Source organism: Eleutherodactylus coqui, chromosome 4, assembly GCF_035609145.1.
Source record: "Eleutherodactylus coqui strain aEleCoq1 chromosome 4, aEleCoq1.hap1, whole genome shotgun sequence".
Classification (NCBI taxonomy): domain Eukaryota; kingdom Metazoa; phylum Chordata; class Amphibia; order Anura; family Eleutherodactylidae; genus Eleutherodactylus; species Eleutherodactylus coqui.
The window spans coordinates 219,198,385-219,225,319 of NC_089840.1; the positions used below are offsets into that span (position 1 = coordinate 219,198,385).

The 26,935-nt window shown below is 42.0% G+C and overlaps 1 protein-coding gene across 1 annotated transcript in view; it reads left to right on the forward strand.

The window, feature by feature from the left end:
• The window catches only part of LOC136626617 (putative neutral ceramidase C), a 46,195-nt gene extending 20,649 nt beyond the window's left edge, over window positions 1–25,546 (forward strand). The window contains exons 9-20 of the mRNA XM_066601651.1: window positions 7,422–7,508; window positions 7,966–8,070; window positions 10,170–10,251; window positions 10,841–10,956; window positions 11,338–11,432; window positions 12,216–12,255; window positions 13,316–13,411; window positions 14,276–14,371; window positions 16,676–16,825; window positions 18,801–18,860; window positions 20,573–20,661; window positions 25,221–25,546. Of these exons, the coding sequence (XP_066457748.1) occupies window positions 7,422–7,508; window positions 7,966–8,070; window positions 10,170–10,251; window positions 10,841–10,956; window positions 11,338–11,432; window positions 12,216–12,255; window positions 13,316–13,411; window positions 14,276–14,371; window positions 16,676–16,825; window positions 18,801–18,860; window positions 20,573–20,661; window positions 25,221–25,407 (1,203 nt within the window). The 3' untranslated portion in view covers window positions 25,408–25,546. The remainder of the gene's footprint in view (window positions 1–7,421; window positions 7,509–7,965; window positions 8,071–10,169; window positions 10,252–10,840; window positions 10,957–11,337; window positions 11,433–12,215; window positions 12,256–13,315; window positions 13,412–14,275; window positions 14,372–16,675; window positions 16,826–18,800; window positions 18,861–20,572; window positions 20,662–25,220) is intronic.
• Window positions 25,547–26,935: the final 1,389 nt, after the last annotated feature.

Here is a 26,935-nt window from a genome sequence, read left to right on the forward strand (position 1 = left end):
CGTTTAATGAAGTTAGTACATCTTATTTTTTATTTTATGCCATTCACTGCCCATTCCTTTTTAAGTCACAGAAAGCCACTTTAAATGGTGAAAATTTGAAAATCCACAGAAAACCCTAAAATCTATGTAGATTTTATTCCCACATTCTGTATATTTGCGCACACATGAGTGCAGCGTTTTTGTGGATCCAATAATGCGTTTCTACTAGAGATGAGCGAACGTACTCGTAATGAGTACTTACGCACCCGAGTACCGCCATTTTTGAGTACTTCAGTACTCGGGCGTAAAGATTCGGGGGGCGCCGGGGGGCGGGGAGAGGCGCGGCGGTGCGGGGGGTAGCAGCGGGGAACAGGGGGGAGCCCTCTCTCTCTCCCTCTCCCCCCCACTCCCCACTGCTACCCCCCGTGCCGCCACGGCCCCCCGAATCTTTACGCGCGAGTACTGCTGTACTCGAAAATGGCGGTGCTCGGGTGCGTATGTACTCGTAACGAGTATGTTCGCTCATCTCTAGTTTCTACATACAAGGTAATGCAAATACGCGCTAAAATACGCCTGTGTGATGCCGGCCTTACATTGCGCTGCATGCAAATAATAGTGGTCATTCCAAATGTAAAGTTTAGTTTTAGGGAAATGCCTCTACTATATTAGAACCTAAGTTGTTCAGCTCAGGCATTTTATATTAACCAGTCTTAAGAAAATACTCATCAATATTAGATAGAAAGTAAAAAAAATTTGAAGGCAGCAATAAGACATCTATGGTTAACTCCTTAGTGACCAACCTTTTAAAAAAATCGTAACTCCTTTATGTGTCCATTGACAGAGCTGAATGAGAGCTTGTTTTTTGCCGGACGAGTTGTATTTTTCAGTGGTGCTATTAAATGTACCATATAATGTACTGAAAAAATTTTAAGTGGAGAGAAATGGAAAATAAATGAAATTCCACCATCTTTCGTTGCATCTTGCTTCTACGGTGCACAAACTGCAACAAAAATGACATAACTTTATTCTATGGGTCGATACGATTACTATGATACCATATATATATATATATATATATATATATATATTTATTTATATGTACATATATATATTTTTTTTTCTTTTTTGCTGTATTACTTGTATTTTCTTTTCAAAGATATTTAATTTTTTAAAATTATTTTCTGTCGCCATCTTTTGCGTGCAATAGCTTTTTTATTTTTCTATGAACATAGTTGCTCAAAGGGCTCATGTTTTGCAGAACGCCCTGTAGTTTCCATTGGTTTAATTTTGGAATACATACAGCTTTTTGATCACTTTTTCTTACCTTTTTTTGGAGACAGGGTGACCAAAAGAGCGCATTTCTGGCTTTCTTTATTTTTTTATAAACAACGTTCATCATGCGCGGTAAATAATGCGTTGCTATGATAGATTGAACTTTACGGATACAGCAATACGAAATATGTATTTTTGTTATATTGTTTAGCTTATCTTATAATTAATATGGAAAACGTTTTTTTTTTACTTTTATTACTTTTTTTTATAATTAGTAAAACTTTATTGTTCTTATTTTTACTGTTTTTTAAGTCTCCAGAGGGGAAAACAACCTGCGATGCTTTGATCACTCCTACAATATGAGGTAATGCAATAGCATTGCATCACACTGCGATTGGGCAGGCTGTCTATCAAGCCACCCCACGGGGATGGCTTGGTAGGCATTCTGACATGACAGCCCTGGGGCCTCCAGGTGGGGAAGCCAAACGGGACGGGGGATTTAAATGCCGCTGTCAGAACTGACAGCAACATTTAAAGAGTTAACAGCTCCGATCAGCCACGCAGCTGATTGGAGCTGTTGCTGCTGTGGAGATTGGCGCGCAATCTCTTTTCATACATAGCCTGCCGATACAATCCGTCAAAAGGTGTATTGGCGGCCATTAAGGGTTTAAAAGGCGCGTACTTGATGCTTTCTTCCAAAAACTATGCCGCATCTCTCCAAAGGTTGTGTGTGGCATTGTACTTTCACATTCACTTGAATAGGGCTGAATTACCTAATACAACCCATGGACACTGTAGTGCTTCGTATGGAGGAAAGCAAACATGGTTTTCTAATACTATACAACCCTTTTAAAGTGATTCTAATAAAAAAATATTTTCAGGTTCATGATTAGTTAAAAAATGTATAGAAACTACAATGAAGCTCGACTTTAATGTCCGACTAAGCCCAGTCATCTGGAAAATCAATAAGTATAAACATCATAACAATTAAACTGATTTTAGGCTAATGTAACTTTCTTTTGCAAAGCAAAGGCTTTGTCATGTTATGGTTGTGGAAATTGGTATGAAATGTAATTTCTTTGGGGGATGTTTGCAAATTGATTGCTTTTAAATCTACAAATATATTGGCCCTCGGAGAGACGCAGTAATGGGAAAGTTTTATCCGGTCTTTCTGTAGAAAACAAAAAATAAGTCCTCTTGTAACAAATTGCATTAACTAAGAGCTTGAAAATGCTGCATTATAAGTTGTGTTAAGCCAATCAATCAATTTCTTGATATTGATTTCAGAAATGTATCACAGACAAGTAATAAATAAGTGTTTTCATCCTAATTTGTTACTACATGTTGTCTTATCCGGTCTAATTAGTCATCTGTAAAACTTACGTATTATACATAGTTTTGTTGAGCCAAAGTAAAGCTATTCTATGAGTACCTTAAGTGAACGTTGCTAGGCTATGCCATCACTTACTAATCGGTGGAGGTCCACCCACCTTAGCATGAAGGGGTCACAGGGCAAGTTAAACACTTTGGTTCCTTCACAGTGTTACCTGTTTGGCAAACAGCTTTCTATCCTGATCCATCCAATCACAAACAACCTTGGACAATTATTCATGGGTGCTGAATAGGGTAAGACCTACCCTATTTTGCATTATAAAGATGACACCATGATTCGAATGGGTGTAGTGTAATGTTTAATTTTCCCTGTGGTGGTGCTGCAGGGAAATTGAACACTTACTGCCAAGTTTCTACCCTGAATACAGCTGATCACTGGGAAGTCTAGAAACAGGAATACTTTGAGATTAGTTTATTGTCAAGGGTCTTTTCTAAGGCCTCATGTAGTGGCCCAAAACACCTATTTCTGGCCCCTCCATAAATGTCATATTTTTATGTAGATGCACTGTGCAAAGTATCTAGTTTTCTGCTATTTGTATTGCACAGCTGCAGCATATGAGAGGTTAATGTCTGAATGTGGCTGGGATATGTCTAGGAAAGCATCAATTTATGTCCTGTCACGTGGTATAATAGACCCTATAAATGTGAGTGTCTGAGAGCGGGAAAGGGTCTTCATCAGCTTTGACGGTAGAGGAGTGCCTGCCAAATGGGGGTACCTTCAACCCTCATGTGGTGAAGTGATGGAGGAAGAGGAGAGGTATCCTGAGGTGTGCTATTCCAGGTACCACCTCTATGGAGCGACTGAGGTGAAGAGTCCACCATGCAGAGCTGTCTTCAAATACTGAGTGAGTGTCTGTGGAGTGTTCCTACCCCCATCCTCCTCCAGAGTGTTCCCCTTCCAGAAGCGGTACCTTACAGATAACATGGACTGTAAGACTGGTGTCATCCTGTGTCTCCTCCCTGACCTCACAGTCTCTGTCTTTCCTGCACTGGCAGGTGTAAAGTTGTACTCTGACAAGCTTCCAGTAAAGTTCATCGGTCATTGCCCATTCCCAGTGACTGAGTTATCAAAGCTTCAATTGTGTGTGTGGACTCTCTTCATTTAACTGCCGGGTACAAGGTATGGTAAATATTACGCCAAGTGAGAGAGTGTGCTGATCTTGTTGGACCTTGTGAAGTTAATGGACTTTGCTACAGAGCCCCACATGAGTCACAACATGTCTACTCAAGATGGTGCCCAGACGCCCTGCCTTCTTCCTTCTTCACAGGGGGTTCCTGCCAAGACCTTCCCGCCAAAAAGGTGGCACCAGAAAGTTCTTGCTTTGACGTTTTACGCAAAGTAGGGGGGAGGACCACCCCTACTCAGGAAGTTTGGCGTGTATCTCAAGCCTGCCCCAGGGGGTGGAGTCCACTACAAGAGAGGAGCCTCTGGACTTGTCCCAGCAGAATGCCATCAGCCAGCCTACTGCCAAGATATTCCCTCCATGCAGAGAGCTGAGACTGCGCCCAGTTCGAGATGTTCCGACTGGAGCTCCTTCAAGGTGGCCGCAGTATTACTGGGGAGAAAACCCACAGCTACTGCCCCTGCTTCCACCAGACTCACCTACTTCTCTGCCATCTGAGGTATCAGCAAAAGAAGCTCAGGCGGACACAGCTCCAGGGCCTGGCCGCCCTATGTATACCTTCAGGGTGGCAAAAACCACTGCTCAAGCAGAGTACATGTCATGGATCCTCATTCACCGCAACAACACTGCTGTTAAGGACTGCCTGACGGAGATCATGAAGCAATTCATTGTTGAAGATGAGAACCAGAACTTTTCCTTTCCGTTAATGGCAGCACACTGTGTTTTGTCAAACCTGGCTCTGCAGCAACCTCATCGCGGACCTGCTACATCTCCCATCTTTATCAGGGACACATCATTTCAGAGGAGGACTCAATGCGGACTTCACTTACTACAGTCAGCTATGCAGCGTCTAAGTTCCTGTGATGAGGAGATCAGCCGCATTTACCAGGTAGGTGCATCGAGGAGTTCGGTAGTGGAAGTTCACAACAGAGAGGATCTGCCAACGCCCATCACTGTCACCGACTCAGAAAGTGATGACTCTCTGTCTCAGTAGGTGGGGCATCCCTTTCACCTCATCTCTTTAGTCTCAGATAGGGGGTATTGACTTAAGCTACCACCCGTCGCGGAGTCTAGTGCTTTTCGACAGAGAGTGATGATCATTCTACTCATCTCTTGTTTTTCCGGCCAGTCGCCCTTCTGTATTTTGAAGTTTTACAAATAGTGTGTATTCTCTTTTTGTCAGAGGAAGTGATGTTCATTTTACTTGCTTCATATTCTTTGTCTGTGGGGAGAAAAGTAATGTATGTGCCCCATAGCTAGCTGGGATTTAGGGTTTTGCCTTAGCCCAATGCAACTTTCAAATGTACTTGCAAGTCGTAATTTCATATACACTGTCCTAAAAAGTGCTTTACTCAGAAAGTTACATTTATACGGTGCTCTCAGAATACCAGAATGGGTTAATGTTTTTCCATAATTACCAGAGGGTAGGAGCGGTGTTTACAGGTTTTGCCTTGCACAATCTGTGACTGCGCAGAGGCCTAAGGGTGAATTGGAGTAGAACACTGAGATATCTCTCCTTTGGATGTTAAACAATGTTTTAGAGATGCCGGGTCGGCTTATTTTAAGTAGGGGGGAACTGTAGTGGCCCGAAACACCAATTTCTGGCCCCTTTCATAAATGTCATACATGTCATGTCTTTTGTGTAGATGAACTGTGCAAAGTATTTGGTCTTCTGTTATGTGCATTGCACAGCTGCAGCATATGAGAGGTTAATGTCTGAATGTGGCTGGGATATGTCTGAAAAAGTATCAATTTATGTCCTGTCATGTTGTATGATAGACCCTATAAATGTGAGTGTCCCTCCATTGTCTGGAAGAGGCCTTGCGGTACTTGGGCCGGGGTTACGCGCATCCCTCCAGGGAGGAGTCTTGTAAAGCCACTGTGAAAAGTGCCAACTCTACCCCATCTGAGGCTTTTATACTGCTGAGGTAAAATGAAAGCTGTGCTGTGATTCGCTGCTATGGGCAACAAATACAGATTTTCGTTTTGTCAGCTTTCATAAGAGTGCGGTGTTGGGAAAGTTTTCCATGGTCCATCCTGTGTAAAAGTGAGCAGAGGGCAGAATCGGCATATTTGATAGTTACAGAATACATTTGTAAATTCATAGAATGGTAGAGTTCGAAGGGACTTGCAGGGTCATCGGGTCCAACCCCTTGCTCAGTGCAGGATTCACCAAGTAATCGTACACAGATTTCTGTCCAGCCTTTGTTTGAAACTTTCCATTGAAGGAGAATTCACCACCTCCCGTGGTAACCTATTCCACTCATTGATCACCCTGACTGTCAGAAACTATTTTCTAAAATCTAATTTGTGTCTTCTCCCTTTTAGTTTCATCCAATTGCTTCTAGTTTTTCCTTGTGCAAATGAGAATAGGGCTGATCCCTCTGCACTGTGACAGCCCTTCAGATATTTGTAGACAGCTATTAACCCTTTCCTATCCAATTTGTATCCTGATTTTAGGGGGCTTACTCTTTTTCTGCCATTATACAATCGCACTATCTGCTGGGTAAAGCCAGTACTGCATGAGGTGACACGTTGGATAGGCAGAGAGGCTGGCAATATACAGTAAGAGAACCCCGACGGATGTCTTCCAATATAGGGGCTGTACAGCCTTAAATCACAATGACTTCACAATGACGTCAGATAGTAGATTGGAAAGAGTTAAGTCTCCTCTCAGCCTTCTTTTTTGCAAGCTAAACATTCCCAGATTCTTTACCTGTTCCTTATAGGACATGATTTGCAGACCACTCACCATCCTGGTAGCTCTTCTCTGAACTTGCTCCAATTTGCCTGTGTCTTTTTTAAATCTGGGTGCCCAGAACTGGACACAGTATTCCAGATGAGGTCTGACTAAGGAAGAGTAGAGGGGGATAATTACTTCACATGATCTAAACTTCTTTTTTTGCTGCTGCATCACATTGTTGACTCATGTTCAGTCTGTGATCTATTAGTATACCCAAGTCTTTTTCACATATGCTGCTGCTTAGCCCAATTTCTCCCATTCTGCATGTGTTTTTTTCATTTTTCTTGCCCACATGTAGGACTTTGCATTTCTCCTTGTTAAATACCATTCTGTTAGTCACTGCCCTGTTCAAGCTTTTCCAGATCTTTTTGAATACTCTCTCTCTTTTCCCTAGTGTTAGCTATCCCTCCTAGCTTTGTGTTGTCTGCAAATTTGATCAGTTTCCCCTAAATTCCCTCCTCCAGATCATTTATTAAAATGTTGAACAACACAGGGCTTAGGACACAGCCTTGTGGACCCCACTTGATACATTCTTCCACTTGGATGTGCAGCCATTTATGACCACTCTGCGATCACTCAGCTGGTTGTGAATCCACCTAACAGTTGCTTTGTCAATCCTATATTTGGTCATTTTTTCAATAAGTATGGTATGAGATACTTTGTCAAATGCTTTACTAAAAGTCAAGATATACTATATCCACTGCATTTCCCTGATCACCCAGTTGGTGATTTTGTCATAGAAAGAAATTACATTTGTCTGGATTCGAAGAGTACATTGTTGATGAAATTTCATTTTTGACTGGGGGTTGGGATATACTGTTCTTGCACTGAGACCCTCAATTATAAATTACAATCTAACTTTGAAAGTCATTAAAGTCTTATAATTGTATTATTTTTTTATCTAACTATAGGTCACAACATGTATTGCAACTGGACCTGGCGAGAATATGTTTGAAAGCACAAGAATAATTGGAGAACAAATATTTGACAAAGCCATGGTACATTCATTTTTATCCTATTTTTTGGGTGAATGACCTCTGATAGGATAGGAATAGTACATACGGTAGTATAGTTAATGCATTATATAAGAGGTGTATATATCTATGCTTTAACCACTGCAGAATGCAAGGCCCTGACTGTAGCTGACAACCACGTAAAACCGGCCATAGATATAACAATGAGCATGTATTTAATAGGAAACTAGTAAAAAAAAGTAGTTCTTGGCTATACACATTGAGTAATTGATTCATTGTGCTGCTGGTTATTCAGCAGTTTGGATAGAGCTAGGAGTGGAGGGGGTTCTAATATATAGTATCTATAATTATTACCAGTCTTCTAGAAGAGAATACTTTTTCATGCCTTTTCTAAACATTGGATGGTTATAAGAAGATGTAGTGTTCTTGGGTCTTTGTGTTGTGTCTATACATTGCTGACTTTTCTTTATGTGAATGAAAGGAGTTGTATAATTCATCAACCAAGGAAGTGTTGGAGACTGTGAACTTTGCTCACCAGTGGGTAGACATGAGTAATGTCACTGTGAATCTTAACGACACTCACAATGTAAGTATACACATCAATGAAGGATAAATGTTTTAAAGGAATCCACCAAATATTTTCATTCCTTTGACTTGTTTTTAAGGGTCACTCCAGCAGAATCACACTTTTCCATAGCTGCTCCCCTCACCTGATTGCCTATCATACTCTGGAGGTCTCCTCTGCGCATTCTAGCCACCTCCCTGCGGTGCAGCCCCCTGTCTGGCACCATCTTAAGGCTGAGATTTTTCTACCTTCACTTTCAATCAATCCTGTGATGCATTAGCACTGCATTAGCTAAGGTTACACTATTTTTGCATGCGTGGGACTGGGGAACTATTTATCATTAGCTTCTATATTCATCTAAATAAGTTACAAACCTTAGGTATACAGTCAGGAGGATGAGCTGTCATCACCTCTATTATAACTGTGTGACAAAAGCTGTGATCATTATCAGTAACTGTGATAGGAATGCCTAAAGAGCCGGTGTAGTAGATTGGTAAATCAATCACACAGACTAAGAAATTGACTAAAAAATGCATCCATAACCCCAAGTAGAGCTGGTCAAAACTAAGTCAAATGACCATCTGAAAAAAAAGAGGCTAGCAGTTTCAGACAGAAAGAAATAACTAACAAAGGTAATACTCACTCAATTATATATACTTGGGGGATAGCTACGTAGTGAATATATTTTAAAAAAAACACCGGTGTGTCCCTTTAAGAATTTATGATCTTTACAATTATCAAAAGTAATGTCATTTAAATGACTGACCTTGTTCTAGTTTTATTGTAGGAGATAAGAAAAGTTTAGAAAATGATGGCTTCTTTAACCCCTTCCTGCTTCCATTTACGTCCTGGAGCGTCGGGGTATGCATGCAGAGAGGTCACGGCATACAGCGCGGGAGTCAGCTGTTTACTACAGCTGACACCCTCGGGCAATAGCCGCGATCGGCCTTTCGGCTGATCGCGGCTATTAACCCTTTAAATGCCGCTGTCAGTTCTGCATTTAAAGCCCCCTGTACACGGTGAGATCGGGGTAGCCGTGCAGGTGTCATGGCTGCCGGGGGCCTTCTGAAAGACCCCAGGGCTGCCTTGAGAGACTGCCTATCAAGCCATCCCCGTGGGGTGGCTTGATAGGCTGCCTATCAGAATGCAGTATGACGTAATGCCACAGCATTACGTCATACTGCAGGAGTGGTCAAAGTATCGCATGTTGTAGTCCCCCAGGGGAACTTAAAACAAAAGTAAAAAAAGAGCAATAAAGTTTTTTTAATTGTAAAAATAAAAAAAAGTAATAAAAGTTTAAATCACCCCCCTTTTGCCATATCTATAATTAAAAAGTCTAAATAATAAAATAAAAATACATATTTGGTATCGCCGCATCCGTAAAAGTCCGATCTATCAAAGTAGTGCATTACTTACCCCGCACGGTGAATGTCGTCCGAAAAAAAATAAAATAAAGAACGCCAGAAATGCACTTTTTCAGTCACCTTGTCTCCCAATAGAAAAAGCGATCAAAAAGTCGTACGTATTCGGAATTAGTACTAACGGAAACTACAGGACATGCCGCAAAAAATGAGCCATTGCTGAACTACGTCGACGGAAAAATAATAAAGTTATTGCGCGCACAAGATGACCGCAGAAAATAATTTAAAAAAAATTAAATGTCTTTGAAAAAAAAGAGTAGTATAGTAAAAAAAACTTATACAAGTTTGGTATCGTAGCAATCGTACTCACCCATAGAATAAAGTTCGCATGTCGTTTTTGCTGCAGTTTGTGCGCTGTAGAAACAAGACACACTGAAAGATGGCGGAATGTCCCGCAAAAAACAAGCCTTCCTACAGCAACGTCGATGGATAAATAAAGGAGTTATGATTTTTTCAAGGGGGGGAGGAAAAAACAAAAATGGAAAAAAAAAAAAAGGGCTGCATCATAAAGCATAATTCTTGCCCATGGGCTGTGTGTGCCATTGCTGTGCTAACCACGGAGCCATTGCCTTAAATGAGTTTTTCTGAAATCTGATAATATAATCTACTGGAAAGGATTATTGAAGGGTGGAAGCCACATTTTCTAAGCAAATTAGGTTTTAGATGTCCCACTATGATTTGTCTTCTATTTCTTTAAAGGTAACAACTTGCAAACCTGCACTTGGTTATAGCTTTGCTGCGGGGACAATTGATGGTCCTGGATTGATAAATTTCACACAAGGTGAGAATTGTGTGTGAATTTGATGCTGCGTTATTACTGTGAAATGAAATCTCATATACCTTGTACAACACATAGTGAATATATATTTGAATTTTAAAGTATTCTGCAAAGCCATGGGTAAAAGGATGTTCATCATGTAAAGTAATGGTGCATCACTAGAATATGCCATTACTTTAGTATCACTTTATTATCGATAGGGCTCTAATCTCCAGGACTCCCACCGATTCCTTGAATACTGGGGCCGCGGCCACACACTGCTTTTTCTGAAAAGGAGTGCCCAAGTCAGTTGCCCTTTGGGGGTCCACAGCACAACCCCATTCAAGTGACTGAGACCATGTTGCAGAACCCTGCACAACAGGTGGTCGAGAGGGGTGCAGGAAAAAACTAAAGGAGACATAGCCATAAAGCAATGCAAAAGTACCTTTATTCTCAGGATTGGTTGGGATTTTAGAGGTTGGACCTCAATAATAAAGTGGTGGTATATCATTTAAGAATATTATGTAGCTTTTACTATGTAGTATCTTTTATTTAGATGGGAAAACCTGTTGAACTGCTACATTTCATGAGTTTCATTAACTTTTATATACAGGAATGACTGCAGGACTTCCATTCTGGGATGCTATACGAGATTTCATTCTTGGGGTTCCATCAAATGAAACTACGAAATGCCACCAGCCCAAAGCTATCCTGCTGAACACTGGAGAAGTAAATATGATAACCTCTATTCACCTTTGAGTATCCTGAATTTTACAGAAACGTGGCACCATGATACTGGGGTGATAAAGCATAAGTTTATGTATTTGGGGAGGGGGAGCTGTTCTGTTAAAGAATTGCTCTGGGACCCAGGAAATTCAGATTATATATCTGCAACAATCATTAAATGACTTGAATCTCGGACTTGTATTGCATGAGAGGTCCACTGAAATCTAACAGATGACATAAAGTCTTCCTAGCTTGAGAATAATAATTGACTGAGATCTTTTCTGCACCATTTTTTTCAAAATTCTAACTCTATTAGGATTAACAATCTGTAACAGAGACTTTCTCTTGTTAATCACAATTACAACCTATTCCTGCTTTCTGCAGCTCAAAGGAAATATCCCGTGGCATCCAACAATAATTGATGTGCAAATAATCACCATTGGATCATTGGCAATTCTGGCTGTTCCAGGAGAGTTTACGTGAGTATCTATACTTTTTGTGGATCTACATGGTATCTACAGTAAGTATACAGTGAAACAGCATAAAGAACCACTTCATGGAGAAGACCACCTATGATCTAGACCAAATTTTTCTGTAATAGGTTTGCAATCTAACAAACAGTAGAAATACAAATATGGATGAAAAAAAGTTTTGTGTTGCGCTCATAAGGAATGAATAAAAAAAGTCCATATATAAGAATTTACTTATGCGGGAGGTCTCATTGCCTCAAGACCTCCCCAATTAAATTCCAAGCCAGATGATTAGGTCCGAGTTAGGAAATGTCCAATAAAGGGGGATTAGTAATGGTCCAAATAGCAATAGTAAACAAATTCACAGATAGTTTTAATTGGTACAAGGAATAAAACAGAAGATGCGATGCGTTTCGGGGTGATAAGTGCCCCTTTATCAAGAATGCTAAAAGGGGTATCAGAAATTACTCTTATAATTGCTGGTGTTCCCTTTGATATGAGGTAGCGTACTGACAAACAGTAGAAATCTACTTTTAAGGTAGTGGTGGTCCCCTTTACGGCTGTACAGGTTACTCCAATGGTACGTCTGCTTCTGAAGGTTACTTCAAGAAGAAAACTAATGTTACTGCTCATTTTGCTGGATAGAGTACTAACCCCAAGTGTAGAACTATGCTTTGTATTTCATTTTATCTTCTGGTAACTTCAAAGCTTCACTTTCCAGATATTACTTAAAATGATTTGTCTTTCATAAAAGATTCTTCACTTTTGGTTCAATAATGATTCTTTTAACAGGACCATGTCTGGAAGAAGATTAAGAGATGCAGTGAAGAAGGTATAAAAATGATCAAATATTGCAGTTTGATTTTTTTAAGATGTTGGCTTCAACTATCATGTTCTCAAAGTCTAAAGGCCCATATAGACACAAAGATTATCGCTCAAAATTTGCTCAAAAGCCATCTTTTGAGCAATAATCGTTGCATGTAAATGGGCGCCCATCACGCACTTTTCAAGCACTATTCGTTCATCGCTGACTTTAAGCAAACTGCACACTGAGTTCTCAGCGAGATACCACTGATAGTATTCTTTCAGCTGGTATTCTGCTGTGAGTTCTCACGGGATACCGCTGACAGCTCTGAGAACAAAGCAGCTGTTTGCAGATAACAGCGCTCCTGCTGTCATCTTCATAAAGCAGGAGCCTTCATTTACACGCTAACAAACTCCCAAGTAGCTAATTAGCTACTTAAGAGTTTATGCAAAGTGATTGCTCAAAACTGTCAATCAAACTGCAGTTTGAGCGAATTTTGAGCGATCATCTTTCAGTGTAAATGGGGCTTTCGGCTGTGGTTCTACAGAGTGAAACTCTGCCCACCTGCTGGATCCAATTGCCAGAGGATTGGTGGGGGCAGTGCAACCCTCAATGATCACAAAGTGATAGTACATTGTAGTTGGGAAAATGCCTTTCAAGAAAATCTATCACCATGAAAAACAGCTCTGAATTACTATTATTTGTGTATATCTGAGGATACAGATTCTAACAATGGAATCCTAATCTCTGAACTCACTTTCATTACTAGCAATAAACTGAAAAATGGTCTGTGCTCTGTATTGTAATGCATTCCCCGAACTCCTGAGCTCTGACAAACTGTATAGCAGACTACTGGATGCATCATTAACATACAGAGCACAGGCAGATGGCTGGCTTACTTTGGGGGAGTGAAAGTGAGTTCAGAGATAATAATTACACCCTTGGAATTCGTGTTTATTCACCTATCCATGCATAATAGCAGTTCAGACCTATTTATAATGGTGATAGATTGTCTTTGAAGATCTTTGAGTTGTTTTAGGATTAAAGTCATTGCACTGATATTTTTTACTTTTAAATTACTTTTTAGGAATTGGATCCTATAGATAGCAAGAATGTTGATGTGGTTATTTCTGGGCTCAGTAATGTATATACACATTACATTACAACATTTGAAGAATATCAGGTAAACAAATCAATTCATCTGGCGTAAAAATCACTTGAAATGGGTATTATGACCTGCTGGAATGTCATGGACATTTTTTTCAATGTTGTGATCAGGAATGCCTTCCAGGGCCAATCTAGAAAACTAATCTCAGAATGATGGAAATGATAAGTGAAAACAAGACTGAAATCATTACTGGTAACATATTCCATAAAGGGTGGTATGGTAAATACAGACCCCCTCCAAATGAGCAAGAGGTCATCTATGTATCTGCCATTTAAGCATAGACACTCCAAAATTAGATTTCAACACTTGAATATATACATTTCTTTGTTCTTCGGTTTAACTTTTGTACCATCAAAGAATTTTGATCTATTTTCCATCATAATGGAAATTATTAGGTTTATCTAGGCCATTCACATCAGAAGGAAGTATAAAGTTACAGGAATCCATTCCTGATACTAATGACTCCATCACTTTAATCTTCCAAGGTCCAGTGGCTCTGAACTATCTATTAGATTTTTGAATCGCCTCCCCGGGACACATCACATACAATATTTAGCACTGGAGCTCAGCCCTATTTACTTGGATGGGGATGAGTACAATAACAGATGCAATTCATGGGTAAAAATTGTGTTGTTTTCAGAAACCGGAAGAACCTTTTTTCACAATCTTGGACAAAGGCCTTTCCTGTCTCCTTTTTAGTGATTGTGCAGTTTTGTGCTGTAATCTAGCTTCTGCTGAGTAAACTTTGATCAGAACCATAAATGTGAAGATATTTTTCTATGGGCATAATTTATCAGTAATTGGCTGTATCTGGAATGCTGCTGACTGAGTTCACCCCATACATGATAACAACTGATGGAACAACACACTTGATTACAGGCTCAAAGATACGAGGCTGCATCTACAATTTATGGGCCGCATACGCTTTCTGCTTACCTGCAGCTCTTCAGAGGTCTGGCCAAAGCAATTGCGGAGGTAATTAGACCAAGGTGTTTTGCTGAAATGTTTGTTTATTCAGTTGCATTTATAAAAGTCTTGCCTTTTTCACCAGTTACATGTAAGAGAAGATGGTGATTCTCAGCTTTCTGCAGTCATAAGGATGGTCTTAGGATTGGCCTCAGTATTGTAGTTCTGGAAAAGCCAATGCCAAGAATCTTAGCTGTCAAATCCTTTTAGGATCAATTTTCCTTCCCAGAGGCCTAAACTTGATTTCTGCCATGGATATGTCCAGTGGTGGATTAGGTGGGCCATGGTCTGTTCACACATTTTGGGCCCCCTGCCACGCCTAAACACACACACAACACACCCCTTACTGCCCCATTTAAATGTTTTCTTGGAGAAACACAATAAGTAGATCTTTTTAGTAATAGTGCCCTCCAATATAGACCCTCAGGATATGATCACAAATATCGGAATTGGTGTGAATTTTCTGTAGTTGAAAACCCGCACTAAAGTTTGCATCAAAGTTCATGTCAAAATCCACATCAAAAGCCAAACCATTAGGGCTCATGTCCACGGGCAAAATGTGATTTAAAATCCGCAGCGGATCTCCCGCGCGCGGATCCGCACCCCATAGGGATGCATTGACCACCCGCGGGTAGATAAATACCCGCGGATCGTCAATAAAAGAGATTTAAAAAAAAATGGAGCATGAAAAAATCTGGACCATGCTCCATTTTCATGCGGGTCTTCCGCGGGGTCGGCTCCCGCGGGCTTCTATTGAAGCCTATGGAAGCCGTCCGGATCCGCGGGAGACCAAAAATAGGAATTTAAAAGAATTACTCACCCGGAGCGGGCGCTGAAGCTCTGCTCTTCCTCACGGCCGCATCTCCCTTGCTTCGGCTCGGCGGATGTGCCCGGCGCATGCGCGCGGCACGTCGACGACGTGCCGGCGACGTGCCGCCGGCGTCAGGAATTCATCCGCCGGCCGAAAATGAAGATCCGGCCGTGAGGAACAGCAGAGCTTCAGCGCCCGCTACGGACAGGTAAATGCTTTTAAATTCCTATTTTAAGCACTCATGTCCGCGGGGCAGGAGGGACCCGCTGCAGATTCTCCATGGAGAATCTGCAGCGGATCTGATTTTCCCCGTGGACATGAGGCCTTGGTGTGTATTTCGGAGCAGATTTTTATACTGATCTGTAGAAGACTTCACACCTTCAATTGAAAGCATTAAATCTGCTGTACATTCGCATCAAAAGCTGCACTGAATGGTGTGAATTTTGATGCGTATATTGGTGTGCTTCTGCACCAAATCTGCTACATGCGAATGCATCCTTATAGTAATAGTACCACGCAAAGTAGACCCTTATAGTAAGAGTGCCCCTGGTGGCCCCTCATAGTAATAGTGCTCCAATGTAGTCTCTTAATAATAATAATGTTCCAATGTGGCCCTTTAGTAATAGTGCCTCCAATGTCGCTGTTTAGTAATAGTGCCCTTGACATGGCCCCTTAGTAATAGTGCCATGCAAAGTAGACCATTATAGTAATAGTGCCAATGATGCCCTTCATAGTAATAGTGCTCCAATGTAGTCTCTTAATAATAATAATAATAATGTTCCAATGTGGACCCTTAGTAATAGTGCCTCCAATATGGCTGTTCAGTAATAGCGCCCTTGACATGGTCCCTTAGTAAGAGTGCCCCCAAATGTGGCTCCTTACTGTGATATAGAGCCTGCCACTAACTGTAAATTTTAACTTCCTGTCATGCCGATCAGTAACGTAACCCACAGCATCCTCTCTGTGTCTTGTACTCCATGTAGCATGGTCTGAGCGCTGAAGACAAAAGGGAAGAGTTAGGCTCCGATGCTGCTGGGTAATTGAATGACTGAGTGTCGCTGCAATGTTAGAGTAAGCAGTGCTGGGTGGCTGAGGGGTTGTGAAGGATGGTGGGACCGGAGCGGAATGGGAGTCATTAGTGCAGATTATAATAGGGCCAGTTTTAATGGCCGTTGGCCCCCCGGATCCACAATGCATTCATTATTCTGGGTGGATTTTTACAGCTGCATGTGAAAGCGATATAAAATAACTATTCATTTTCATCAAATGTGGAATGTCAACAGATTCTGGCAGGGTTTAGGCACAGAAATGACATTTTATAATTCAGCTTATTAAAATAATTTATTTCTGTTTGCCAGAAGTGTGATAATTGTCAGAAGGCGGTGCAGGACATAGGGGTTCAAGGTGAACACTGAAGATAGACTACCTGTTCATGTACATCCCCTTGGAAATTGCAGACAACATGAATTGCAATGTAAATATTCACTTATTTTCTTTTCCAGGATTCAGTTGCAGAACTGCCCAAAGGCCCTCAGCCACCATTTTTTAATGAATCTCAGATGGCAAGTTTCCCAGCCAATGGTGCAGATACAGCTCCTACCAACAAGGCTTTTGGAAGTGTGCTGGTGGATGTTCAATCACAATACCTACCAGTAAGTTCGGAACATGCTTTATCTTAATATAATATTTTGGAAGTAGCTTGCTACAGTCAGTCAATGATTTTAGCTTTGCAAATAAAGATGGTACCCATAAGGGAGTCATACAAAATGGTAGAGAGAGGATATTGCAGCTGTGAGCCCCGCCTGCGCATTGCGCGGTAAAATAGAGCATGATGCAATTTTTCTTCCGCTCGCAAAATACACAATTCATACCCACGAGGGTGAAGGAAAATTCGAAAATGCATGCCTTTCAATGCCCGCATTTTACCGCAGATCATCCATGCGGACGCTGATCGTTGAATCTGCAATTCAAATTCAGTCATGTGAGACCGCTTTAGGCTGGCTTCACATGACCGGGTCGGATTCGGCATGTGGGCTCGCCATTGGTCATGCACACTACAGATTTTTTTTTCAATGTTTGTATTTCTCGCGCCGTTGCTTAGCAATGACGCGGGTACCCATGGCCTGTAGACAATGTTAATTGAGTATGGGCTGCAGGTCCGATGGCCTCTATTAAATTCAATGGAGGCGATCCACGTGCAGTCTGCAGCAAAATAGAATCATAGAATGATAGAGTTGGAAGGGACCTCCAGGGTCATCTGGTCCAACCCACTGCGCAATGCAGGATTCACTAAATCATCCCAGACAGATGTCTGTCCAGCCTTTGTTTGAAGACTTTCATTGAAGGAGAACTCACCGCCATGCCAACCTGTTCCACTCATTCATCACCCTCACTGTCAGAAAGTTTTTTCTAATATCTAATCTGTGTCCCCTTCCTTTCAGTTTCAACCCATTGCTTCTAGTCTTTCCTGGTGCAGATGAGAATAGGACTGATCCCTCTGCACTGTGACAGCCCTTCAGATATTTGTAGACAGCTATTAAGTCTCCTCTCAGCCTTCTTTTTTGCAAGCTAAACGTTCCCAGATCCTTTAACCGTTCCTCATAGGACATGATTTGCAGACCGCTCACCATCTTGGTAACTCTTCTCTGAACTTGCTCCAGTTTGTCTATGTCTTTTTAAAAGGGGGATGCCCAGAACTGGACACAGTATTCCAGATGAGGTCTAACTAAGGGTGGGTTTACACTGGACGAATGTCGGGAAAACCATGCCCGACTCTCGTTCCTGTGCTCCGGGAGCTAGTATCGCTGGCTCGCTCACAGAGCGGCCAGTGGGGGGCGGAGTGGCTGTAGGAGATTTCTCTCCCCTCGCTCCTCCGCCCCTCCCCATTGACATAACACAGCGGCCATTCAGTACTAAATGGCTGCTATTTACACTGAACAATGAACAATCAGCTCATCATCGTAGTGCATCGTTTATGCAGCATAAACTACATCAGTACCACATCAGTACTGCATCAGTACTGAACGGTCGCTGTGTAATGTCAATAGAGAGCAGTGGAGGATTGAGAGGAGAGAAATGTCCTGCAGCCTCCCCACTGAGAGCTAACGATACTAGCTCCCTTGCAGGTGCATGGGAGCTAGTGCGTGCGGGATGACCAGGCCTGGGCTATAAGGAGGACAAAAGGGCAATTCTCGATGTTCTCCACCTAGCAACCTCTGCCGTTCTTCAAACACATTCTTTATCTAATTTCAGCTCACCATTCCAAGTATATTGTAGAACTCTATAAGTCAATATAGCTTAACCACTGTAACCACCATTTACATTCATTCTTTACAAACAGAGGTATTGACCACCGTGAAACAGAAACTATATCAGATGGAAGAATCGCAGCACTTTTTCTTTCGGTAAAATGCCAGTTAGCTGAGGGGAACCAAACGGATCCCATTATAGTCAATGGGGTCTGTTCGCCGCTGTTTGGTTCCTTCATAAAACGGATCCGTTCGACCAATGGATTCCCCTTTCCTGCTCCCCGAAAGCAGCCTTAGCCATACAAAAATTGCTGAAAATGTAGTTGTATAAAACCAGACAACTTGTTTAAACTCTCTTTCCTGATGATGATATTTACAGGGTGAAGTAGCTTCAGTTACTTTTGTTGCTGGGAACCCCAGAAATTCGGTGAAGTATATGGTATGTAAATTTACGTTGGTATGATTCATTCGTATTGGTATTATACAGCGGTTTATACTTGAGCACTTTTACACCATTACTATATAGGTATTTGCACACTTACAGCATTTAAAGGGGTTTATCAGGCATTAATGATGACTTATCCTCCGGATAGGCCATCCGTAGCTGATCTCCTGGGGTCCGCTGCTCTGGACCATGACCGATCAACTGCTCCAACTCCTGCTGTCAGTGGCAAACTACACAGAGTACAGAGTGCATGTTGTTGCTCCGACCCCTGCGTAGTGGCCAGCGCTGGTAAATGCAGGTGTAGCTCTCATTGATTTTAACCTCTTAAGGACAGAGCCTTTTTTCCTTCCCACTTTCAAGAAATCATAACTCTCATATTTATCCATTTACGTACCTGTCAGAAGGCTTGTTTTTTGCGGGATGAGTTGTATTCTAAGTGGAGTAAAATGGAAAAAAAAAAGAAAAGAAATTCCACGAACTTTGAGGGTCTTTTTTTACGATCTACACACTGTGGCAAAAATTACATGCTAACCTTATTCTATGGGCTTATTTACACGAGCGTATATTGGCTGGCGTTTTCACGGCCGGCCAATATACGCTTCTATCTTAGCAGTTCCCTCCTTCCCTCCTCCTCACCGGCTCTCTGCCTCTCTCTTCCACTCCGGCATTTGCAATGGGAGGGGGCGGGACTAAGCTCAGCTCTGTCCTGCCCACTTCAATTGTTGGCTATGGACAAGGGGCGGGAAGGGACAGGATCTTAGCTCCGCCCCTGTCCCACCCACTCCCATTGTAAAACCGCTCGGAGGGGAGGAGAGAGGCAGAGAGCTGGTGAGGGGGAGGGAAGGGGGGAACTGCTTAGATGGAAGCGTATACCGGCCCGCTGTGAAAATGCCCGGCCGATATACGCTCGTGTAAATAAGCCCATAGAATAAGGTTATAATGTAACGGATTTAAGTGCTGCTGCAATGGATTTAAGTGCTGCTGTCAGAATTGACAGCTGCATTTACAGGGTTAACAGCTATGATCAGCATTAATGCTGATGGTTTTTGCCTGCAGGTCTTAGCTGTGAGAAACAGCAGGCACCCGCATTGTATGTAGTAGGATCAACTTTTGATTGCTCTCCAAACAAACCATGAATGCACAGGCTGTAACTGTGTCTTCAAGGGGTTAATGGGTTTGTGTCATCCACTACATAGGGGTTGGAGCCATCTGCTTCCGCTCTGTACACTGTTATGCCGTTGGGCACTGGAACAGCTGATCGTTCGGGGCTGGAGCAGCAGAAATACTGATATAAATTCCTCCTAAAGCCCTTTTGGAACACAAACATATCTGGAGCTGAAAAGTTTACTGATTACTATTATTAGCAGGGAGGACTAAAAACCGGACGGCCACTTAGTCGTACAATCCACAAAAACTTGTGCAACATGCCATTCTGCAGAATATTCAGCCCCAAAATCTGCACTGCTAAATAATCATTGAAAATAGCAGAATCCTACCGGCAATTAGCAGTGCAGATTTGGGTGCGGAATTCAGGGACATCATATTCCGTTGCGCTGTAGTGGAATATTCCGTCCTGCGTGAAAGGTCTCCTAGCGATAACAAAGGGTTTCATTAAGTGTTTCCAAAAGGCACAACTGTACTGAATAAAAATAATCAATGTTTATCCCAATAACAGTCCAAAACTAGTAATCACGTTTATCTTTCAGAGTAATGACACTTACTTAAAAGTAGAAAAGCAAGAAAGTGTTCCTGAAGGTTGGCGCCTGGTTTATAATGATGCCTCCTGGGAGACAAGGTGAGAAAAATATGTGGTTTGCGGCACAAAATCCTAGCACACAGTTTTCAGATCTGTTATACTTGCATCCAAATATATAAATTGACAGTTCTTTGCTCCATACTTCTTGATACAGGAAGTAATTGGCAGCCGTGTTAACTTAATTAGTTTTTTTTTTGTCACTTGATGAAGAATGTTTTAAAGTAGTTATCAAATTGTAGACTATTAATGGTCTATCCTCAGATTAGGCCATCGATAGAAGATCGATGAGGGTCTGCCACCAGACATCTCCAGGCTGCTATGCAGGAACTGATATGTACAGGAAGCATACAGCTCTGTTCCCACTGCAGTGGTCAGGCTTGGTACTAGACGCAAAGTTCTCATTCTTTTTAGTGGGAACTTTTTCAGAAATACCAAACCTGGCCACTGCATTGGGAACAGAGCTGTCAGCTTCTTGCAGAAGTCAGCTTAGTGCACGAGTGCATTGGCCTGGTGAACAGCTGTTTGGCGGGGATCTCCGGTGGCAGACCCCACTATTCTGCACATAAGCCATCAATAGTTTACCACTGGACAACCCCTTTAAATGGGCTTTAAGCCTAATTAATTTTCATTAAATGTGTAACAAGCTCCTACATCTATTTGAGTTTCAATGTAAATCAACATTTCTAGGTCATAACTATGAAAGAAAGTTTCTCACACACCTTCAGTTGTTATAAGAGATGAGCGAGCACCAAAATGCTCGGGTCCTCATTATTCGAGCTTTTCGTAAAATTTGAGAGCTCTATTCGAGTGATGAACCCTGTTGACTTCAATGGGAGACTCGAGCATTTTTGTATGGGACCCGCCGGTTGCTGAGCTTTTTTTTCTCTCCCTGTGTTCATTCGTTCTCTCTCTCTCTCTCTCTCTCCTCCGCCAAGCCAGCCACAAACTACCATTGATGTGCGCAGTGGGGAGGGGTCAAATCTGACACGTCAGTGGCGGGGAGGGGTCGAACACAGCGTGATGCTCGCTTATACTCGAACGAGCATCAAGCTCGGAAGAGTACGTTCGATCAACTAGTTTTTATCAGCCAACACCTATTCTTCTCGGTTCTCCCATACACATTCATGCTCGGATCAGCCAATTGTGCATGTATTTGCAAAGGGAAATAGAAAAATAACCCGCTGCCAGAAGATCTTATCTTCTCTCTTAGCAAAGGAGTCGGCATGTTGAAGTCCAACATTTCCGATCCCTTTTTACCTCTGATGTCTGTCATTAGGGGGTGAGTCAGCACAATTCCATGCACATTAGATAGTTGACTGATCCTGTAAGAGATCATTGGGTTTGGCCAATTTTCCTTTAACCCCTCAGAGACCAGCCTATTTTGCACCTTAATGACAAAGCAATTTTCATCATCACATTGCAAGAGCCATAAGTGGTTGACATAGCCGTATGAGGGCTTGTTTTTTGGGGGGATGAGTTGTATATTTTAATGGCACCACTCTGGGGTGCATATAATGTATTGGGAAGAGGGAACCAAATAATAAGCACAACAACATAAAAGTGCTGAATAAACGCAGCAGCAGCTCCTCGCATTCATAGAACAGGAGGAGATCCGTGCTGGAGTAGAATCTGGCTGAAGAAAAGTTCTGGCACGCTGTATGGAGGACCAGGGATGTAGAGAATAAATAGTTTTATTATTGGACGACAGAAGGCAACGCGTTTCTGTGCCGGATCGGTGCCTTTGTCTGGCCATGTACAGAAAAATGCAAGAAACAGGCAGATTTAAAGATCCCACAGCTCCGGGCAGCGGATGACGTCAGAGGGTCACATGATTGCTAACAGAGAATACTACCAACACAATGTCAATATAGACATAAAAGAACATATAAAACATGAATAGTATCGCTATATAAAAGGGAGAAACTGCAGTTTACTACAGACTGAGCGGTGATACCGCTGTCTGTGCACGATAAATGAATGTTAATTACATAAGGGGACAGTAAAAAAGTAATTAATTTATAAACACTAATGAATTAATTCTCAGTTTGTATAAAATGCCCATGGACAGAAAATTCTAATCTATAGTATAGTGCGAGAACAACGGGCGTATTACTCCCTGATGCTTCCGTGCTACAATTAATAGTAAGCGGCATGGATAGAAGACAGCAGGACAGCGACAGTTAAAATACACGGAAATAAGAATTATTCATACTAAAACCAATACAAGGGACATTAAATATAATAATTGGGATACTAGTGCATGAAAGTAAGGATAGCAATTCATGGATATGAAAGAAGGGAGAGAATAAATGTCCACGTGCGGATTTTAATTATAAAATCCGCACGTGTTTTCTGCGAGGGAGATTCGCAGCTCTAGAAGCCCATAGGGATGCATTAGCATCCGCAGGGCAACTAAAAGCATGCAAATGTGATTTTTTTCCCGGCGTGCAAATCGCACGCGTAGGAAGAAATCGTAGCATGCTCAATTTTCCTGCAGATCCCGCAGGGACAGCTTCCATTGAAGTCAATGGAAGCCGTCTCATCCTCGGCACAGCCACAGCTGTCACTTTGGCTGTGCCGCAGATCCGTGGGAAAGCAGGACATAAAAAAAAAAATTTGCACTGTGCTTGCGTCCAGCACATTGCCGTCACTGACGTCCGCTGTGCTAAAGAAAGAAGATCCGGTCGCTACAGACGAGATCCGCGCTGGAGCCGGAGAGGTAAGGAAATCTTTTTTTCGTCCCATGGCCGCGGGCACGGCTGGATTACACTGCGGGTTTCAGCAGTGGAATCTGTGCCTGCAAGTGGACATGAGGCCTAAGAATGAACAGTAATAATGATAATAAATCATTAAATACTTTCATTGTCTGTGTTGTTACAAATGCGCTAATACCTGTTATGTGTTGCTTTTTAAAACATTTTTTGGGATTTTATGCCTGGAATATGTTGGGGTTTTTTTGTGGGGGAAAGTGTATATTAAGGGCTCAGTCACACGGGCATTTTTTTTGCCCGATTTGCAGATGCGCTTGCGATCTGCAAATATATATACCCAATGCTTTGCAATGGGATCGGTCACATGGGCGTTTTTTATGCGGATGTGCCGAAAATTATATGACACAACGATTCGCAGAACGCATGTAACTGCGTTCTGCGCAAAGCAGTGTTCTTGTATATGCGCTCAATGGGGCCGGCGGCAGCAGCACCGACCCCATTGAGAACAAATACTAAGGATCTTTCTCCTCTGCCACAGCTGTAACAGCTGTGGCAGAGAAGAACGATGTTCTCCCATTGAGTTCAATGGAGCCGGCAACACAGCCGGCTCCATTGAAAGCAATGGGCTGCCGGCAAGCGCTGTATCAATTTTCGGGGAAGGGCTTCAAATATAAGCCCTTCCCTGAAAACCATCCAAAAAAGTGTAAAAAAAAAATAAAAAATATATATATACTCACCTTTTTGCAGCTGATTGAGATCAGCCGCGTCTAGCAGGCTCTTCTCCTGAACTGCTTTCTGTAGTATTCAGCAGGCGGGGATTTAAAATCCCCGCCTGCTGAATGGGCTGCCTCTGACTGGTCACAGCCCTCAGCCAATCAGAGGCAGCTCTCACCCATTTATGAATGGGTGAGTGAGTGCTGCCTCTGATTCGCTGAGCACTGTGACCAATCAGAGAGAAGAGCCTGCTAGACGCGGCTGATCTCAATCAGCTCCAAAAAGGTGAGTATATATATATATATTTTTTTTTTACACTTTTTTGGATGGTTTTCAGGGAAGGGCTTATATTTGAAGCCCTTCCCCGAAAATTGATACAGCGCTTGCCGGCAGCCCATTGAATTCAATGGGAGAACACCGTCATTCCATAGCTGAGAGCTGCCTCTGATTGGTCACAGTGCTCAGCCACTATTATTCTTTGTTCATGCGATTTTATGGAGTGAGCTACGGAGCATAAAATCACAATGCTCATGTTAAAGAGGTCTAAATTAAACTTTATTGAAATTTTTTGACACTATTTTTACGTCCCTCGGGGGAACTTGAAGATGCGATTGTTCAATTGCCAGGATAGTACACTGCTTTACTTAAGTAGTGTATTCTACTAAGCCTATAATAACAGCCAATTAGACTCTGCGAGGGACGGGATCTAATAGGCTGGGTTACATGGCAGACATGGAGGCCTTTTTAGGCTTCCAGCTGCCATGGAAACTCATTGGTATCTAGCAATTGCATTGTCGGGTGTCAGGAGCAGCCCACTTTCCCAATAAACTGCTTACATTCTGCAGTTACTATTGATTGTGGCATGTAAACTACCAGGATCTGAGGTTTCTCTGCTCCTGGCTGTTAGAGCAAGAGCCTGGCTGACAGTAGTCAGCTGCGCTGCTGCCTTAAAAATTTGTATGTACAGTTTTAAAGCCCATTAGTGAGGTCAGTAAAAAGGAGTATTGTGCTAGTGCGTTAGGGTATGCGGGCATCTTAAGGCATGTGGTTTTAAACAAATGACCCTGAAATATATACTCTGAACTGTTTTTGATTACACAACTGGTAATAATCCCGTAAATATAATAATTAATTTATGTTAAAACCACTTACACCAAGTTTATATTTCTATAGGTATTACTGGCATAAGGGCAGACTAGGGCAAAGCAATGCTACAGTGGAGTGGCATATACCTTCATCAGCTGCGCCTGGAGTTTACAGGATCCGTCACTCTGGACATCATAAACTAGCACTTACCGGAGTTATAAGGTCTTATGAGGGAAACTCTTCTACGTTTGAGATCAGAAGATTGATTAGATGATCATCTCACCATTTATTACAATAAAGCTACAATGTATAATTGATTTGGATGGACTGAAGAGCCCTGTGCTGATACAACATGCCAACAAAAACAAAATCTCTATCCTTCCTTAGACAGCCGCAGATGTGTATTAGATGTAACGTGGTCAGCTATGTTGTGTGTAACCTGCATATTTTGGGTCTTTTTTGTCCCCTCTACTGGCTTCTGTAAATTCCCATTTTCTTTCTCTATGCTGAGTGGTTGAGCTATTCCCGGGGTGATGTGAGAGCTGCTCCTCCTCACTTTTCATCATGCTACTTCATGAAGACTAAGGCCTCATGTCCACTAGCAAAATTGAATTGCGGATTCCGCTGCGGAATCCGCATTCAATTTTGCCCATAGGGAATCATTGGCCATCCACGGTCAATGAAATTGAATTTTGCACCCGTGGATGGCATTTTCATTGATTTGCGGTTTTCACACGCCGGAGAAAAAACGCAGCATGCTCCATTTTACCGCAGATTCTGCGCGGATCGGCCACATTGCTATCACATTGATAGCAATAGGTGCGGATATCCGCATGAAAAAAATACCATTTAAAGCAAATCCACGCGGATTCTGCAGCGGAAATTCGCTGCAGATTCTGTGCGGGTTATATTTTTCTAGTGGACAAGACCCTGCAGCTGCATCTCCCTCCTCTTCTTTCCTTTCTACTATTTTACTGCTTTCATTTTCAAAAGGGTCTCCCCAAAATGAGAGTTGAAATCTGATTGGTTGATTAGCAGTTCCTCTCTTTTTCCCTCTACTTTCTCCAGTTTAGCAACCACATTATACCACATTTAAGATATCATCAGTAATCAAATCAAGGTTGTTTTAACATTCATAAATCTGTTGATAGATATTGAAGCTCTTTGGCTGGACAGTTGTAGTTATTGCAAGTTTCTGTTCACATTATCATTAAAGAAGTTGTTCGGTTGTAAGATGAGTTTTTAAAATTCAATTCAAATTAGTTAAAGAGCCACATTATTCCATGCCTTCCCCACTCACCTGATTACCTGTCACACTCTGGAGGTCTCCTCTGTGTATTCCAGTCACTTTCATGCAGTGCAGCTTCTTGTCTGATGCTTATCAGACACCATCTTGATGATGAGATTTTTTAATTTTCACTTTCAATCAATCCCATGATGCATCAGCACGGCATTAGTTAGGCTATGTCATATTTGCTGCAGGGGAGGGGGGCAGTTCAATTAATTCTATATTCTTCTAAATAAGCTACAGACCATAAGTATACAGTCAGGAGAATTAGCTGTAATCTCCTCTATTATAACTGTGTGACAGGAGCTGTGTGATCATCATCAGTAACTGATAAGAATAAATACGTTTTATTTGTATAGCGCCAACCTATTCCGCAGCACAGGAGTGTCTGTGTCCCCTAGTTGGCGGTTTCTGAGGTAGATCCATATAACAACATCACACAGTCTGAGAAATTGACTAGAAAATAAATCCATAATCCATTCTGCAGTCTTTCAGGGCTTTCATGGCTTTTGAT